The sequence below is a fragment of the Molothrus aeneus genome, chromosome 9 (genome assembly GCF_037042795.1).
Source record: "Molothrus aeneus isolate 106 chromosome 9, BPBGC_Maene_1.0, whole genome shotgun sequence".
Lineage (NCBI taxonomy): Eukaryota > Metazoa > Chordata > Aves > Passeriformes > Icteridae > Molothrus > Molothrus aeneus.
The window spans coordinates 9,155,602-9,174,061 of record NC_089654.1 but is presented as its reverse complement, the minus strand read 5'-3'; the positions used below and the strand labels follow the sequence as shown (position 1 = coordinate 9,174,061).

General features: G+C 52.5%; 1 protein-coding gene across 1 annotated transcript; it reads right to left on the bottom strand.

Annotated features, from left to right (window-relative positions):
- Positions 1-1,951: 1,951 nt before the first annotated feature.
- LOC136559989 (uncharacterized) lies at positions 1,952-14,126 on the bottom strand. The gene is made up of 3 exons (XM_066555569.1): positions 13,458-14,126; positions 12,362-13,367; positions 1,952-2,499 (listed from the first exon to the last, which is right to left on the bottom strand). Exons 2-3 carry the CDS (start codon positions 12,837-12,839, stop codon positions 2,318-2,320), a joined length of 660 nt encoding a protein of 219 aa, XP_066411666.1. The 5' UTR covers positions 12,840-13,367; positions 13,458-14,126; the 3' UTR covers positions 1,952-2,317.
- Between the last annotated feature and the right edge of the window lie 4,334 nt (positions 14,127-18,460).

The following is an 18,460-nucleotide window of genomic DNA, read 5'->3' as shown; positions in this document are numbered from 1 at the left end:
CGCCAGCCCTGCGTGCGAGCCGCTGCCTGGTGCGGGAGCGTCTCCTGGGGTCAAACCGCGTCCTGTGGGACCCCGAAGGTCTCCGGAAGGCAGCGAGAGCCCGGCTGGAGTGCAGGGGCTGCCTCCGTGCCCAGGGAAGCCTCCACCTCATCCCCAGCAGCTGATGGGTGATGGGGCTGCGGTGCAGCCGCGGGGGGACCGTTTGTGCCCAGGGGGTGGCGTGTCCCCATGGTGAGCAGGGCCACTGTGACACACGGCGTGTCACTGTCCCTCACCTGCGGGACCCCGGTGTCCAGCCTGCTGATGCGGAGAGAGCAGGGGAGCAGCAAACCCTGCACAACCCGCTGATCCCCGGGAATCTGGAGCTTCCCGGCTTCCCCAGCCCACAGCCAGCTCTGGTGCTGCAGGGGGTTGTGCCCAGGGGGTGACAGTCACTGGGGGGATCATGCCCCAGCATCATGCCCCCCGTGCTGTCCAGCTCTCCATCCCTGCCCAGCTCCCCTCGCAGCCCCAGCAGCACAGGGGAAGCCTGGCAGGTGCCAGAGCAGCCTCGCTACAAACCCAGGATTAAAAAAACAAACAAACAAACAAACAAAAAAAAAAACAACCGGAGAAAAATGACGGTGTCAGAACACAGAACACTGTCAGGTCGGAAATGGTTAATCACGGGGGGAGGTCTGAGGTACTGTCCTTGCCTTTGCTTGCTGAAAAGACGACAAAGCCTCAGCCCAGGGTGGGGCTGCTGGGAATGGCTCTCATTAACGCCCTTGGAGCAGGAGTTTGAAACCACATCCATTTTCCTTAAGCATTTTCAGAAGGGGAAAATGCTGTTCTGGCCCCTCTGTTCGTGGTGTGCTGGGTACTGCGGGCTGGGAAAAGGCAGGACTTGTCTCCCTGAATGCAGAGGCACAAGTCTGGACCACGGCCTCATCTCAGGACTGGCTCTGTGGCACATCAGCATAACCTTTTGGATCTTCATAAAGAAGAGGCACAAGGAATGAGCTTTGTCCCAGTGCCTCCACTCTGCTATACAGAGAAATTATGCATCCTGGTTTAAAACCCATATTGAGGTTTTAAAGAGCTGATCTTAAAACAGCAATGAAGCCATCAGGATGCTCCTTTCCCCACATGGTTTGAGAGCTTGCCCCACACATTTGCTGTTGCTGGCTTCCCCTGAGCCCTTTAAACAGTGAGGAGCAGGGATCTGCCTGGAGTTACAAATGGGAGAGGGTGTTTTTGGGCACAGAGAAGGGCAGTTTTGGTTGGTGGTGCTCTGGCTGGGAAGAGGAAGGTGTCCAGGGAGAAGAGGGAGGTGTCCCTGCTCCATCAATGCACATGGGCCTGACCCCAGCACAGAGCCAGCACCCCGTGGGTGGCAGGAATTCTGGGGGTGATGTAGGAGGTGCTCACACTGGGATGGGTCTGAAGGATGCAGATATACAAGGGCTATTTTCCCCCCACAAAGAGTTTGGATTTCATGCAGATGGGTCCCTGTCCTCCTCTCCAGCAACTTTTCCTCAGAAAAAGGGATTGTACCTGATCCCAACAGGGCTGCTCCCTGTCAGGGGGTGCTGGGCTCAAGCAGAGATGTGGTGGAGGGAATGTGATGGCCCTGGCTTGGCTACAGGCCCAGAGGAATTAGGCTCCCTGGGCAGTTTGGGCTGTCACCCTGCTGTCCCAGAGCTGCAGGACACACCTGCCGAGAAGGGCTGTGAGCTGGAGCTGCAGAACTAAAGGCAGGAGTGATGGCCCAGGCAGATCACCAATGTGCTGGGGGATTTGGCCCCTGCTGGCCTTTCTGTGCCTTTCTGCAGCTCCCAGATCCCTGCTGTGCCCTGGGCCTGTCCCCAGAAGTGCAGACACCACATCTCTCCTTTGCCCTTCTCCCCACCCCATTCCCACACCACCGGACAGCCACATGCCAAAGGACTGCCCAGCCTCTCTCTGCAGCTCATTTCTCTTGCAAGCTTTGTCTGGTGGGTGTATTTTGCATTTGCTTTTTCTTTTTTGCTATTCATAGGGAACAAAGAGGGGGTCACAAACCCAAGGGCAGACGTCAGGACAGGGCTGACAAGCCTGGGAGAAGGGGTGATGCCACCCGCCTCCACAAGGTCCTTAGAGCCCGGTAAAACCAGGGGGAGGAGGGCTTTGCTCCAGGGCGCCGGCTCTGCCCATCCCTTCCTCTCCCCGCCCGGCCCTGCGGGGCGGCTGCTGCTCTGTTTCACTGCTCCATCCTTCTGCTCCATCCCTCCTCTGCATCCCGCTGCTCCATCCCGATCCCGCTGCTCCATCCCGCCCGGCCCGGGCGTGGCGCCGGTCACGTTTGCTGTGGCAGGTGACAGGTCTCGCTGATGGCAATGACCACGTCCTGGGGCTGCCGCTCCCGGTGCTGCCGCTGCGGCGCCTCGGGCATCTCGCTCATCTCGTTGACGCTGTTGCTGATGCAGTTGATGTCGCTCTTGTTGCTGTTGTCATCCGGGTTGGGGCCAAAGATCCAGTCTGGAGGAGGGAAAAGCACAAGACAAGCCCCTGGTTACCTCCAGCTCTTTGCCCCAGAGCTCAAAGCTCTGAAATTGTTTGAAAATTGCTGCCTCCTGCTGCATCCTACCTCTAGCTCTGGGTGCTTCCCCCTCCAGGAATGTCCCTTGCCCATCCCTGCCCCTTCAGCTCCCTCCACTCCCCTGGTGCTGGGATCTCTGCTCTTCCCAGCTCCGGGCTGGTTTCAGGCTGCTGGTTTCTGGAAGCCCTCCCAGCTTAGGCAGATGAAATCACTCTGTTAATCCCAAAAATGAGAGTGAAGTGCCTCCAAAGTGAAGTGTGCATCTGGGGTCTCTAGCAATCTATTTCCTAAAGTGGGATTTTGCTGTCAGACAGAGTAAGTGATTAAATAACTATGTTGTCATCCAAATGGGGCTGGAGACGTGGCAGGGACATGGCTTTTCTGCCTTGAGAGTGTATTACAGACATGCCAGGGCCTCAAACCCTCCATGGCAGTTCTGGGGCTGTGCTTCTTGCACCAGGACCTGGCTCTGAGCTGATTCAGCCACTGCCACCACCCTGGGGGTGACTGGTGCCCCTCCAAAATACAGAGTGACTGCTGGATGCCAGCGTGACTGAAACATCCCCTGCAGCACAAGGGACTGCAGCTGAGTGAAAGCAGGCAGTGCTGCTTCCCAAACTGCTGTCTTTTAAAAAACTTGGCTGTTTGGGCAGTGAGAGGCCACAGCCCACTGAGATGGGAAGGCACCTGCAATGAGGAAACCAAAGCTGGGGAAACACAGGTGAGGGGAAAGTAGCCCCAGGAAATCGTGGCTATGGGCAGTGGAGCACCAGCACCCCTCTGCTTTAGCTCTGCTACCAAATTAAAGCAGAGGTGGCTACCAGGAGGCAGACAAGGACCAGCCTGGTTTTGTTGTTCCTGGGGAACTCTCCTTATTTGCCACTGGGTCTCACAGAATACAATTTATCCCCTTTGTGCTGTGGGGTATTGTCTCTCCCCACGGGACATTCCAGTTGTGGTAGAGGACACAGGTTTCCTGATGGGGCAGGGACACAGAAATGCCATCCCAGTGAGATGATGTCTTTCTCATGGGCTGTGGGAAAAAGTTTTTCAGCAAAACTAGGACCGAATAATGGCAAATGCCAGGTGCCAGGGTGGGATGCCAGGTGTGAAGTGAATGGAAGATCTCATTTCTCAGCTCACCAGTGGTGGCCAGACATTTCTTCAGGTGTGAGCAGAGAGACAGGAATGACCTGTGAGCCTCCCTGTGCTCAGTGTGTGCACTGTAAGTCAAATTTTGTGCTTTTTTTGAAAGACCCAAAGCTTCTCTCTCTCTCTCTTTTTTTTTTTCTTTTAAGAAAAGCCAAAAGTTTTGTTATTTTGGCAATGCAACATTTGAATTTTTTTCCCAACCTGAAGCCATTTGGCCACAGCATACCCAAGAGAGCAGAACATGATTTTCAGGATGATGCTTGTGCTCTGGAGCCAGGGTAGGTGACCACCCTGGCAGGGACAGGGAGTGGAGGGGGTCGTGCCCCACTGCCAGCATGGTCTGGCTGGAGGAGGGGGCTCTCTCCAAGGAGGGCAGAGCTCCCACCACACTGGGCACTGGCAACATGTCCAGAGAGTGACAGTTTTTCCTTGGTTCTCCTATTTTCTTCACCTTCATCACTGTGCCAGCAGGGTTTGCTGGTTGTCCAACAGGAAAGGCAGGAGAGCCACCACAGCTCCTTCAGCCACTGCTGGGCTGGCAGGAGGGGTTGGGAAACTCAGCAAAGAAGTGGTCCAAAGGTTTTTGGGGAGCCCTGAGTCTGGTCCCAACCAGGACATTTAGCTTTCACTTGCATCACCCACCTGAGGCTGGGCTACACATCCCAACCCTTCCCCAAAGAAAATCAGCCAAGCCCAGCAGGCTCATTTGGGGCTTTTTTCCTTTAGAGCTTTGATTTTGCTTGGATTTACTGGGTTTAGACTAAAGGCCAAACACTCCACCACCTTCTCTGTGGTCTGGTCCATCCCAGCCAGAGCCTCTTGGCCCCAGGACCTTGCAGGCTGCTGCAGCCCCCACACAGAGAGCTGCTTGCCATGAGGAGAAGCTGAAGGCAGTAACAAGATTGCCTCCTACAAATACTATTACAGTTCTCAGCTTGCCTTCCTTGACGTCAGCCGTAAAACTCCAGTGGGAGCAGCAGGGAGGAAGGGGAATAATCTCTAGAAAAAGGGGTGATGGGTCCTCAAATATCCCAGGAGCCACTGGATAAGGGTTGCTGTGTGCAACGAGAAGGAAAGAGCGTTGCATGCCTGTAAGCAGGGGTAAGTGGCATCTGGTGGCCAGATGATGAACCCCTGGTGACATTTGTGGGCACAAGAAGAAGCAAGAGCTGGATGAGGCACTGTGGTAAAGGCAGAGAAATGTAGGGGATGGGTGTGCTGGGAGAGCACCAAGGGCACCAGCAAAAGCCATTTGCACAGGAGAAGTGACACAGTGCAGAAGTGTCCCCAAAGGGGATGTGGCTGTGTGGGGCTGCCACAGTCCAGCTCCTGGGTGAGAGCAGGCTGGATTGTGAGTGCTAATCCGAACCACCGCTTCCCTGGGAATTATTTCTGGAGCCTGCTGGATCTAATTACCCAGTAATCTGCAGGAAGATGTAATTAGGCTGTCATTAGAGGGTATTTACTGCGATGCCTTTATGATTTGACTGTGTAAGTAAGGAGTGAAGTAATTACACAATTACATGTTATTTGTGGCCATTTATGGCCTGTAACTTCAGCGTGTTGCCATGTGTGGAAGAGGTGAGTGAGGCCCCGTGGAGCTGGCAGAGGATCTCCTGCCAGCAGGACCCTGGAGAAACAACCAGAAAAATGTCAGCACCCTCGTGTCCCCTGCCAGGCATTGCCAGCTCCCTCCCAGCCAGGCTCCATCCTCCCCAGCAGCTCCCTCTGGCTCCTCTCAGTTTGAGGGTGAGGAACCAAGGTCTCCTGGGGTCACCCATGGTGTGTCTGGGGAGGGATGAGGGGGAAGAGAGAGGAGACCTGCACATCTTTGGCGTCAATGGGATTAAACCTCGCTCTGATGCAGAAGGAACTTTGCAGGGGATGGGAGGGACAACCTCATGTCACGTGCCAACACAAGCTGGAAACCTTGGATAATGAACCCTGCACAGGGGTGTAATTGGGTAATGGGGGTGGCCAAGGGCTGGGAGCCCAGGGGTGGTGGTGACCAGCCAAAGGAACCAGCAGCCCTCAGCACTGTGTCAGGTATTTCTCTCTCCATCCCTTACAGCTGGCAGGGAGATGCATGAGCCACAAAAAATAGGCACACAGAGGAAAACAAAATCCTCTTTTGGATCTAAGTCCACATATGGGTTCACACAATCTCCAGCCAGAAGGTGAGCAAAATTAGGCTGAACCTAATGACACCTAATGGATCTGGGACAGCTACAGGCAGAGCTGGGGTGAGGAGGGATCCCACAGTGTGCTCCTGGGACATTCACACCCAGGACAGTCACACTTTGGAGATAAGAAAAAGCATTGCCTGTCCCTACCCAGCCACTGGAAGGAGCTCATAACACATGCTGCAAAATCCAGGGCATGCCCACGGGTGTGTGTGTGAATGTCTTGGATAAAAGAGAAGAACAAAGTGACTTTCTCAGCCAGGCTGAGGAGCAGCATCTAACCCAGAGGCACCTCTTCCAGCTGGTCAGGTGCTGCCAAGGCTCAGTGTGCCTGCTGGGGTCTGCAGGGCCAGTGGAGAGGTGGGAAGTGCTGAGGTGGGGCGAGATCGATACGGAGCGATTGATCCAAAGCAGCTGGAGAGAGGAGATAGAGCAGACTGGGCAAATCAGGAGCTGTGGAATAGCAACTCTGTTATTATTATTATTATTATTATTATTATTATTATTATTATTATTATTATTATTATTATCCCCAAGTAGCAGAGTGATGTGGCACAAAATGCCCCTGCACCTGCCTGTCTCTGTCTGAGTCTATGACAGTGCCCCTGGAAGCAGGACCCCTGGGATATGCTGTATTTTTGGGGACACAAAAACACTGGGGATGCCACAGCGTGCCCTTCTTGTACCAGCAGCATGAGGGCTGGTCCTTGCCCAGAAACCCCTGACAGGGCAGGCAGCAGAGAGCAGCCTCCTGTTGTCTGGGTGCAGAGGGGCACAGGGTTACTGTGTGCCCAGTGCCCAAGGGGGTGGCACGGTCCCCTGCATTCACTGGTGGCAGGGTAGGATGTCTATGAGGCATTTCAGCTGCTGGAAAAGAGACATCCCAGGCAGAAGAGCAGAAGGGGGTGGGAGAAAGGGCTGAAATTTAAATGCAGCCTGGTGAGTGAGACATTCACAGTCCCTGTAGAGATGGAAACAGGAAAGGAAGGGGCGACATGTTCGATGAACAATCAAACTCGTGCTCTAGTTTTTGCTTTAAATGGAGCTGGGTGTGAAAGCAGCTGCTAAAAAAACTCTTTTCCCATCAGCAGGAGCAGAAGCACCTCTTTCTTTGAAACAAGTCCTGCCCCAGCAATCACATTGCTCTGCAGCAAGGCAGGGCCAGCTCTGGCCGGAGCATTCCCGATGGACACGAGTTCAAGGGCATCACTCGTGTCATCTGACATGATGCAGCAGTCACAGCTGGATGTTGTAGCTGTCTCACTTGCTGGACAGATTCTACTTATCCATTAGCAAAATCAACAGATAACTCCCAGGTTTGTTCTGATGGAAAATCTGTGTCTGCCCCTGGCAACAGTAATTTGTTAGAAACCCTCCTTTTTCCCCTAAGATTCACTTCTTTCTAAATGAATTTGATGTTAGGGTTTGTTCTTCCTGCCCTGTTTTGCAGAAATTTCACAGCTTTGCTGTGCTGGCTGAGTCAAACTTGTCCTGCACCCCAAACAGCATGAGCACTCTGCTTTGCTGATGGACAGGTAAGGACACTGCTCCTCTGCAGAGCTGTCACCAGCATGAAGCATCTGGTGGGAAAAGGGGTGATGTGGAAAAGGCACTCAATTAATTATGATATTCTCTTAAAAACAGCTTCTGTGCATGCACCAGAGCAACCCTGGACCAAGCCTGCATTTGATCCCAGTCCCACCCATCAGGCAGCATTGCAGCTCCAGAGAATGGGTCTCTGAGAGGTGGTGACTCAGGTGTGGTAGGTGGGAGGCAGGCATGGTCCTGGGGGTGGATATTTGCTATCCATGTCTTCCAGAGGCAGAGTGAAGGTGACCAGGGAGTGAGGAGCCCTGCTTGGTCTCAGCTCAAGGGAGAGCAGTGCTTGCAGGGCAGCAGACAAACACAGCCCTCGCCCCCAGGACCTGACAGAGCCCATCCCTGGACCACATGCTGGCAGGAATGGGGAGGCTGCCGTGGGATGGTGCATCCCTGAGGCCTTGGTCAATGCCTGGCAGCGTGTGCTGGAAGCCATTCCTCTCTTCCAGCTCTGAGCTCTAAAGGTTTAGCCTCAAATGCAGCTGTCCTGAAGTGGGTCCTTTTTGCAGGGCCAGACCACTGTGGCTCGTTGTTCAGCCCCAGCCTGTGAGGGGGAGTGGTGAATGATCCTACAGCAGTCACTGCTTCCTCAAACAACACCTCAGGAACTCCTGATGCACCCCCATGCACCAGAAGGGAAACAGGCAGGGGATCACTGTGAGAGCTGGGTTAGAACCAAGATAGAAAAGCAGAAGGGAACCTGACGTAGTTTCTTCCCACAACTTTGGGAGGCAAAGGAATTATCCTCAAAACAGAGCTGGAAAATAAGAGGTATAAGTCCTCTCTGATGGACCTAAGATGCTGTCTGCAATCCCTGCCAAGGGCTGAATTATCCTCAGAGCCCTGAGGTTCTGTGTGGAGCAATTAAAAGTGGATCCCGTGTCCCTGCAGGATCACCCAGCAGCTATTTTCAGCAATGCCACATTCATGCACAGTTTCTTTGTTCAAGGAGACCGTTTCCTAAAGAAGCCTGAAATGTGGTGGCTGGAGATAAGGCTGAAAAACAAAAATATGGCTGGTGGGTCAAAAGGGCAAAGAAAAGAAAGACCCTGCTCCAAGGATGGCACAGGGCTTTGAGCATCCCAAAGCCATCGACCAGCACAGTCCTGCCAGCGCCAATGAACCGGCTGGGCATCTGCCTTGGGCCCATTCCCGAGGGAAAAGTTCCCTCCAGGGTCTCCTCTGGAGATCAGCAGCCCGCAGGAGCCCTTGGCTGAACCGGGTGACAGCAGCCAAGGTCTCCTGCCAGGCGTTGCTCCCACGCAGCCCAGCGGACCCTTCCTTCCCGTGCGGCTCCCGTGCCGGAGATGATGGAGATGATGCTTTCCCCTTTCCCGGCGACCACACGCGTGCAGTCTCCATGGCAACAGCTTTGTTTCCAGTCAAACTTTTTATTTTTCCCCCTCCCCCCTTTTTCCTCCTTTTTTTTTTTTTTTTTTTTTTAATTTTAAATAGGAGCGATATTCAGCGAGCTGCTGGGGCCGGAGGAGGGAGGGCGGGCAGATTCCCGGGATTGCAGTAATTAGGCGCCTCGTACGGTGGTGACAGCCTTGTCATTTGCCAAGCCCGCTCCTCGCCGCAGCGCCGGCTCTGGCAGCTCTCCAGCGCTTCAGAGTTAAGCAGCTTTCCAAACGCTTCGACCCAATTTGCCTTGACTGCTGGTGGGGTCTGAGCCGTGCTCACGCAGGAGCCTTCCTCCCACCCTCCTCGGGGAGCTCACATCCAACCCCAAGCAGAGACATCTGATGAGTTTTGGGAAAGCCAAACGTGAGACTTGGTCAGCTCAGAGCCAGCAGGAGGGACTGGAGAGAAGTGAAGGTGTTTGGGGCTCTCCAGGAAGAGCTGAAGAGGGGCTCTTTCAGAGCCCTCTTATCCATATCCAGGTGCTCTGCCTTCCTGCTCTCCAACAATGCATCTTTCCTCCTTCTCCTATGCAGTTCCCATTTTCCACTCCTCCCCAGCCTGCTGGGCATCACAGCAGTGCTCATGTCCCCCTGGGGATGCCTGGGCAAGCTCTAATTGATTTTTTAAGAAGCATCTGCAAGAGAGGTGTCGGTGTCTCAAATACCCGTTCAGATTTTGCAGGGAGAAAACCTTGGCAGCATCCCAAGAATCCCTTCACCATCCGAAACTGAGCCCAGCACCTGCTTCTCATTGCTCCTGTGGGAGCAGAGGCCTGGCTGATGCTTTGACTCCCCAAGCCGTGTCCCACAAGCTGATATTGAGGAGTCACAATCATCCCTGCTGCCTCCGAGTGACTGTTTAAAGCAGCGATTAACTATTCCCACTTTAATCTCCCTGAAACAGGCTCCAGCCCTTTGGCATCTTATTTCCATCTCTCCCTGTGTATTTCTGAACATGATTAGTGCAGAAATGCTGATAGCAGAGGCTGGAGCTGCTGCTGAGTATATCAATCCAGGCATTGTGTTAAGGCAGCTAATAGAGCAGATTCTTATTTACTGTCCCTTGGTCTCTCTGTCCAGTCCCTAGAGTAATTTTATGCAAACTCATTCAAATTAAACCCCTTCTCTTTAAAGGCTGTTCCTTGGCAGTGTTAACAAACACGGTCTCATCCGCTCTCCTCTGAGGACTGGCTCATTTTAAGTGTAAAAACTGTGGGAAGATGGGCCTGGAGTGCTAACTAGGATGAGCTGGAGGCAGCCTTCAGCACTGAGGGTTGCTGCTGGAGTTTGGGAAGTGCCTTCTCCTCTCTGCCTGGAGGAGGAAGAAGCTCACATATAGATTTCTGACCCTAACTTGGAGAGATACTACCTCACCCCAGGGCAGGGAGGATGCTTTGCCCTCAGCAAGGGGTGTTAAACTGGAAAAAGGCTTCTTCCAAGGTGGCAGGGAGCAGGCAGACCCCAGCGCTGTCCCTGTGCTTGTCCAGCCCCTGGGATGGCCGTGGTGCTGTGAAAGGCTGTGGCAGTCCCTTTGCAAAGGGCTTTGCAAGAGAAGGGGCACCCTGCTGACCTCGTCCCACACAGAGGCTCAAGTTAAAGGTCAGCAGGGAGCCCTGGTGCCGAGTTGGAAGCAGCACACCTGAGGCCCAGGTGCCCCTGACTGCAGCTGCAGCCCCCCTCTGTGCCTGCAGGGATGTGGCATTTCTGTGGATTCTGCCCTGCTTTGCAGAACCCACCCAAGGGGTGGTTTGAGCACCCAAATCTCTGCTCTCCTGCATCAGGGGCCACAGCAATGGGGAGGGGTGTCTGCTCTGCAGGGACACTGGGACTGGACTGGCCCTCCCTCGGGGGAGTTTCTAACCTGGCCTGACCTGGTCCTTTGAGCTTCTTGAGGCAGGAGTGGGTATATTTTTAGGTGCTGTCCCCACTGCCTACCTTTGTGGGGAAGGCAGCACTAAATCAGATGAGCAGCAGAGCCAGGTGATGTTACAGCCCCAGCAAGCTCCTGATTAAGTGTTAAATTTAACACTTTAAGACAATATATCCATTTCCTTCCATCTGGAGTGAAGAAAAACTCAGCAGCAGCAGGTCCCTGCTGTTTTCTAGGCTCAGCCTCATGTGAGACCCCAAGTACTGCTCCCTGCAGGAGGTTTGACCTTCCTGTCCCAAATAACCCCCCTCTAAATCCCTGTGCCCTGGACCTGCTGGCCCTTGCCTGGTCATAACCCTCTGCCCAAAGGCCTTGGCTTGCCCTCCCCTCAGCAAGGCAGGGGTGCTGCCCACCCCCAGACACTGGCTGGAGTTTTGGCTGCTCTGTGTCTCCTGTGTCCCAGGAGCAGGGAGATAAAGGAGAATCACGAATGAACACGTGGATTTTGTTCCAGATGAGTGTGATCTCCCTCCCCCTGCAGAGACAGAGCCTGCAGGGCTTCAACCCTGATTGGGGGTCAAGCTCAGAGCAAGGCTGTGCAAAGGGATTTCAGCCTCGTTTCCCTGTGCAGGGCATTTTTCCCAGAGCTTTTGGGGATTGTGCACATCTGCAGGAGCCAGGAGCTCAAATCCCTCTGGGGATCCCTTCTGGATCCCTATCCAAACTGGAAAACTGTAACCAGCACACTGAAGCAGAGCCCTGACCCCCAGAAGGACATGATGGCTGTCAGGGTGCAGGGGCCAAAAGCACCAGGGGTTCAGATGGGAATTGGGCACATTTGCACTCCCCAGCACGACCAGTCTTACAAATTATGGGGCAAAGAGCAAGAGTATCATTGAAGGCTTGTCATAAGCAGCCAAGCACCTGTGCCTGACCACAGCAGCCAGAAGTGTTTGTGCTCTTGGCCCTGATGGAGAGGGACAGCGTTCATCAGCAACAGGATGAAAAGAGGAGGAAGCCAAATCTCAAAAAAAATGTACCCTCTTTGGGCTGTCATTGTGTGGATTTGTTGCAGGGGCTGTGATGGCTGTTCTAAGGCAACCAGACTGCTGAGCTGTGTTTCCTAGGAGTTTGTAGACTCACTGGTGTCTAACAAGGGGTTAAGCTCATATGGCAGGTTTTCTTTCACTGTGCACTAGTGGGTTGTTAACCTGTGCTCAGGTAGCTGTTGCCATGAAACTTTTCGTGTTGGAGACCTCTAATCCAAGCTCAGTTGAAACTGGCCAAGGGATTTTACAGTAATTTGGTAACCCAGACTCACGCACACACATCTATGCACATGCACACAAGCACAAGATTTGCTCCTTGAGGAAGGGGGCTAAACCCAAGGATTTTCTCTGGGAAGATGGCCAACACAGAACTCAGTTTGGAGAACCCAGCCCATTAAATAAACCAACGCTCTTGCAAATGTGAAAAGGTCAAAGCTTGGTCTAAAACCCACCCAAATCAAAGGAGACACGCAAGGCAGCACGTCCAGCCTTGGCACCAGGCTCTTTTTGGCCGCAAGCACACAATGCATGAAGCCCACACTCACCTACAAAGTCGTAGATGAGGTCCTTGATGAGATGCCCGACGATGGCATACGCCACTGCCACCACCACCAGGGCTGCCATGAGGAGGTAGAGGACAGCCTTGGGCAGAGGAATGGCATCTCGAGGAGGGGGTTTGTACTCCTTGTAGAGCTGGTCATTGTCCGAGTATGAGTACTGGAACAAGTGGTCCAGGCCAGCTGTGAAGTTGCTGGAGTTCATGGACTGGCTATTGGACAGGTAGTTGTCCTGCTCGGGGTCCTGGAGGACACTTACCACCGAGCTGGTGGTGGCTTCCACTTGCTGTACCAAGTTCAGAGTCTTGTTAACGCTGGGGAGGATTTGGGAAAGGAAAGTGCTCCAATCTTTGATGGCACTGATGTTGCAAATAATCATAATTGCAATGAGGAAAGAGGTCTCCAAGCTCAAGAGACTTAAAAGGGAGAGAAAGAGGTGAGAATTGCTGTGCTTACACCAAACCATGTACTGCAAAGCGGGCAGAGGAGGTCTGGATGGGGTACGTTTCTCATTTGCCAATTCTTACATGATCCGGTAGGGATGCATCTGTGGTACCTCGTCTCACTCCTCGAAATGTCCGCAGAAAACCCCTATGGGCATGAAGTTCCTTAGGAAAAAGTAGATGCTGGAATGATTTTGACCGATATCATTTTTGTTCCTCAGCCGCCTGTCCCTTATGCTACTCACCGATGAAAACCAGAGAGACAGGGTCCTGTAGATATTTTCAGTCATCTGGAAAAGAAAGATAAATCGCCCTTCTCCAGCTTTTTTTTTTTTTTTTTTTTTCAGAGGCGATGGTCCTTGGCGAGACAGAATCCCCCCTTGGCTCTGCCCCAGGCTCGGTCAGGCTCGAGGTGTGCGGTGCGGTCCTGGCTCTCCCGTTCGCAGAGGAGACAAATGTTCAGACCCCACAAAGTTCAGCTGCTCCGCTGTGCGACGGGGCCATTCCAGCCTGGCTTTCAGCAACTTCTACCGGCATCTCCCGATCGATTCCTTTAAAAACAGAACCAAGTCAGAGACAACGAGCACGCCGGCAGAGAGCCCAGCACCCGCTCCCCAGCCCACTCCAGAAGCGGGTTTTACCTTAAAGACTTTTCCAAGCGAGCAGATCCTCTCTCCTGATGCTCCAGCTGGTTTCATTGCGGGCTGGGTCCCTGCGGAGCTCCCCGCACGCAGCCGCCGATCCGATCCGCTGCCGTGTGCGGGGTGTGTGCGTGTGTGTGACACTCCTCCCCGTCCCCTTCCCTGCTGTCCCTTCACCTGCCGGCTCTTCCCAGCCTCCCCGGCTCCGGCTGCGAGCGGGATTAGCTGCCGGGAGGTCGGCTCCGAAACTCCTGAGCGTGCTGGAAGCAGGCTGGGAGCGTGGGCTCAGCCTCCGCCGCCGCTCCCCGGAGAGTTAATCCTTGCGGTGACAAAAGATGAGCTTTGATCCGTCTGCTGGATGTTCCCGGGGAGGTGCAGGGGAAGGTGGGGAGCGCTCGCGTGGGTAGCCCAGGTCCAGCCGCCCGCGGGCGCTGAGCTCAGCCTTTGTCTGGGAGCGGAGCCGGCGGCAGGCAGGAATAATCACATGGCGGGCGCTGCCGGCAGCGGGGCGGACATCATCCACCCCACCGCCAGCATCCCGCAGGAGCGATGCTCCCCGCAGCCCCGCTCCCTCCGCCCCGCAAAGTTTGGGCATCGGAGGGATGACTGCTTTGCAGAAAGCACGGAGGGCTTGAGGCTGAGCTCCCGCACCGTCTCCCCTCCCTGCTAAGCTGTCTGTGCCAACTGGTAAGAGCCAGCCTCCTTGGTCACCTTGATAATGGTCCTAAACTGGTTCGTGTTCCCTACAAACACGGCTCATCTGCCTTAGTGGTGGGATCTCTGCGATCACTGAGTTGCTGGCTTGGTTTAAAGGCAGTGGGACACATTTAAAGAGGAGGAAGAGGAAATCTTTGAGAAGGGGAAATCGTCTTTCTATATTTTGAGGTGAAAATAAACCACAGGCCCCCCCCCTTTTTTTTTCTGCTTCCCCATGTAAGAAACAGCTGTCACAGGGGCAAGAAAATCACCACAATAAGCCTGAAAGCAGCCAAATGGAGCTTCTGAGAAATAACAGCAAAAGATTAACTTTGTGTGTGTGTGTGTGTGTGTGTGTGTGTGTGTGTGTGTGTGTGTGTGTGTGTTACCAGCCAGCAGCAATCCTGCCAGCTGCCTGGGGGTTGGAAGAGTATAGAATAAAATGGCAACATCTCCTGTGCAATAATATCACCAGGGTTTGGGTTGGTGATGGACAGAGTGTACCAGCCCAGGAGCAAAGAAAATGTGGAGGAAAAAGCTTTTCTCCCTGGAATGTCCATGGACCATATCACAGTCACTTCTGGTGCCCAGGACCATTGAACAACATCCTAAAATTTCTTCTCACAAGTGACAGAGCTGTGACTGGTTACAGAAGAATATCTGGGCAGCTGCATGGATACATATCTGCAGTGGGATAAGTACTCCTGTCCCCCTGCCCAGCATCTTGATCTCCAGAGTTGGAGCTGCTACTCTGCCTCCAGAGCATGAAGCTGCAGAGATGCTTTGAGGGCCAAGGCAGGAGGCAGGAGCTAAGGGCAAATGGCTCCTCTGTCAGATTCTCAGTGTTTTCACACCAGATTTTATCCTTCCAAGATGTAAAGTATGGCAATATTATTTTTCTTATAAGAACTTTTCAATGTGAAGTGAGTTTTGTGCTCTGTGCAGGGGTGGCACAGTGCAGTCTGGCTTTGCTCGGCTCATCCTTTGCCTGGGGTTCTTAGGAGGAGAGAACAACCCCCAGGACATGGCCGCTGGTCGTTGGGGACCGAAGCTGCTCCAAAGCTGTCCTTTCACCACAGCTGTTTGGTGCTAGCAGTTGCCATGGCACCAGTGCATCAACCAGAGGGAACAGGAGAGCACCTGGTCCAGCTGACCCACCCCTGTGCCTGGTTTCAGCTGTGGCTGTCCCAGGCAGGCTCCCACCGTGTTGTACCCCTTTATTCCCAGGAGGGGATGGAGCTGAGTGATTGGAGGCAGAGGGTTAGCAAAAGTGTGGGTATCTGGGGAGATTAATCAGAGCTGAGGGCAACAGGGGCAGCTCTCTGTGTGCCTGGGGACAGCTGGTGACAACTGCCCAGACCTTGCCCCAGTGGGACACAAGGCAAACGCCCTCAGTTTCCTAGACCTCCACTGAGTACTTGTGGGAAAAGGCTGGAAAGGCACTTGGGGAAGCTCTGAGTTCTGCTGCAGACACTGACTCCATTAAAGGGGCTTAGGGCAATACCACAAAAACACTCCCCCACCATTTGTATTTCTCTGCAGCGGAAATCAAGTTGGCTCCTTTCATTTTCATTAACACCCTTATCAATTCAAAGTGACTAAATAGATGCTTAACTGTTCATTATACACTCTCTGCATCTCTGGTCTGAAAGGGAGCCTTTATTTCCACAGTTATGGTTTCCAACCCATTACAGAGGGAGAGAGCATGGAGAGATACACAAGTGTGGATTTTAATAACCTTATATTTCAATCTCTCTATTATTAAAAAAAATGTTTGCATTTACTGTGATGGGGGGAAGATTAAAAGGATTGCCATGGATTCCACTTAGGGAACATTGCTAATGATTTCAATAAATCACTTTAAATAAAAATCACAATCTCCACAATTCCACCCAAATGCCATTTGGCAGAGGGGTTGATTATGGAAACAAAATGAATTTTGGAATTAGCTGCTTGTCCTAATGCAATTGGACAAATTAAATTTAGGGATACACACATATCCAATGACATATATCTCATGCAGAGCAGCGGTGTTTTGGCCCCTGGGAAAAAGAACAAATAATGTTTTAGTGGGTTAAGACAGATCTTGTCCCTCATGATGGATGTCAAGTGTTTGTTACAGCTATTTCCTTAGTATTTTTATTTCATGGCTTACCCTCTGTGAAGCTACAAAGCACTGGTGTTTTATTTCCACCAAGGCAGGATCCAACTGACCACTGGGACATGACTTTGGTAATGGCTGTGTCCATGCAGAGCTGAAAAACCACTCTGACACATCACTAGCAATGCCCAGAGCAGACAGTCTGGACTCCTGTCTGTGACTGGGACCAGATCCCAGGATCTCTACAGAGGGTGAAGCCCAGGTTCTACACCAGACCTGGAGATCTGATGCTGCTCCCAGCTCCACTGCTGGCTGCCTGTCCTCCGTTGTGACATGTGAGGGACCAGGAGGCCACAGGCTGTGGATGTGGCAGCACCTGTCAGGTGCAAACAGAGCTGGAGGGGTGGAGAGCAGAGCTGGAGTTTATTGCTGTGCACTGTGCCGTGGCTTGGGAGGGCTTTGTGTCTCTCCCTGGCTCAGAGCTATGCAGAAGTTGGCCCAAAATGTAGTCAGGAGGTGCAGCTCTAGCAGCAATACCTCCATCTGTACTTCTGAGTGAGACATTTGTCTGCCCAAGGATCATTTTTACAGCCTGAAGGGGTTTTTGTATCTCTTTTCTGTGCTGCTGATGACTCCAAACCCTGATCCCCACCAGAAAAACCTCTGCACCTGGGCCAGAAGAACAGGCACAACAATTAACACCCTCATATGGCACAAGGTAGAACACTCACCGCAGGACTCCTTCAAACCACTCAAATTTTGGCTATGCAGGGGGACATTCCTATCCAGATGCTGGCTCGTGGGGGCTGCACAGCTCCTGCTCCAGTCCCTGCAACCTTCCCCTGGAGGAGGCAAGCTGACCTTCATTCATCCCTGCATGGGCCAGATGCTCTTCCCTGCCTCCCTGCCTGGCTGTGCTCGGCTGCTGCACTACACCCAAAGCTGTGACTTCATCTCTAAGCAAATTCCAGACCTGCACCAAAGTTTTGACAGCAACCTTCCAGCATGACAAGAAGTTGTGAAATTTAGGCTTATCCTGTATTCCCATTCCTGGCATTCATCTTGCCCAGCGATTTCTGCTTGAACAAAACAAACAAACAAGGAGCAGCAGCAATTTTTAGCAGATGAATCACAGCGAGCTATCTTTATCTATCTATATATAAAAGCACCTTTTTAAAAACTTCTTTTTTTGATGCTGTATTATTCACGTATCCAAAGCTGAAGAAGTCCAGATTTTAATAATAATAGACATAATAAATATGCCCTATTAAATGCAGTGCCTAGGAAGACTGTTCCCTGTCTGCTGTCTCTGGTAAGCAAAGTAGGGTTTTAACTCTGCGTGTGGCACCATCTCATGGACAGCTTGGCTTATTCAAAGGACTTGAGAGGCTGAAGGCAAGCACAAAATTATCCAGCATGAAAAGCTTGCTTGATGAAAGAAAAGGGGACATCTCCCAGACAAACAAACCCAGGGCAACAGGAGTAGTTGCAGTGGAGATGAGGTGAGAAGAATGAATTACATGTTTTGTTTGCATCTCTAGAAAGTGCTGCTTGGACAGAAAATAGGTAAAAATAGCTGAAAAGCATTTGTGGGAGTTATCTGGGTAAGTCTGACAAAAGCAGAACAGGAAGGCCTCATCCCAACAGGTGGGAAAGTGCTGTTTTTCCACATCTCCTTCCACTCACAGCTTTGCTGTCCTGAAATCCAGTGAGAAGGTGAACCAGGCTGTGTGCATCTGACACCTCCCAAAGCCTCTCAAAGGGATCTGGAGGGAGAAGCTGGCAGTCTCTACATTTTCTATCTTCTCTGCCATCTTAAGCTGGACATGTAGATCAAAAAAAAAAAAAACAACCTTACCTGGTGTTTCTTTCATAAAAAATGGAGAAAAAACTGTATGGATGCAAACCTGTTGGAGTTTTCAGAAAGCTTGAAAGGGCAGGACTGAGGTGCTGGTATCTGGGCTTCAGGGGGAAACTTTAAGCATCAACAATGGTAGAGGAAAGGAAGAAATTAAGGAATTGAGCAAGGCCAACAGGAAAACTTACCTCTTTCCCTGAAATATCCCCCTCATTGCAGGCAGAGGTACAGGAGCAGAGACCTCCCCAGGTGCCAGTCCTCATTCCCTACAGACACACCCAGGAGGGGCTCTGCTGCCTGCCCCTCACCACATCCTTGCTCCAGTATTTTCTCCTCTCAGAGCAGGAC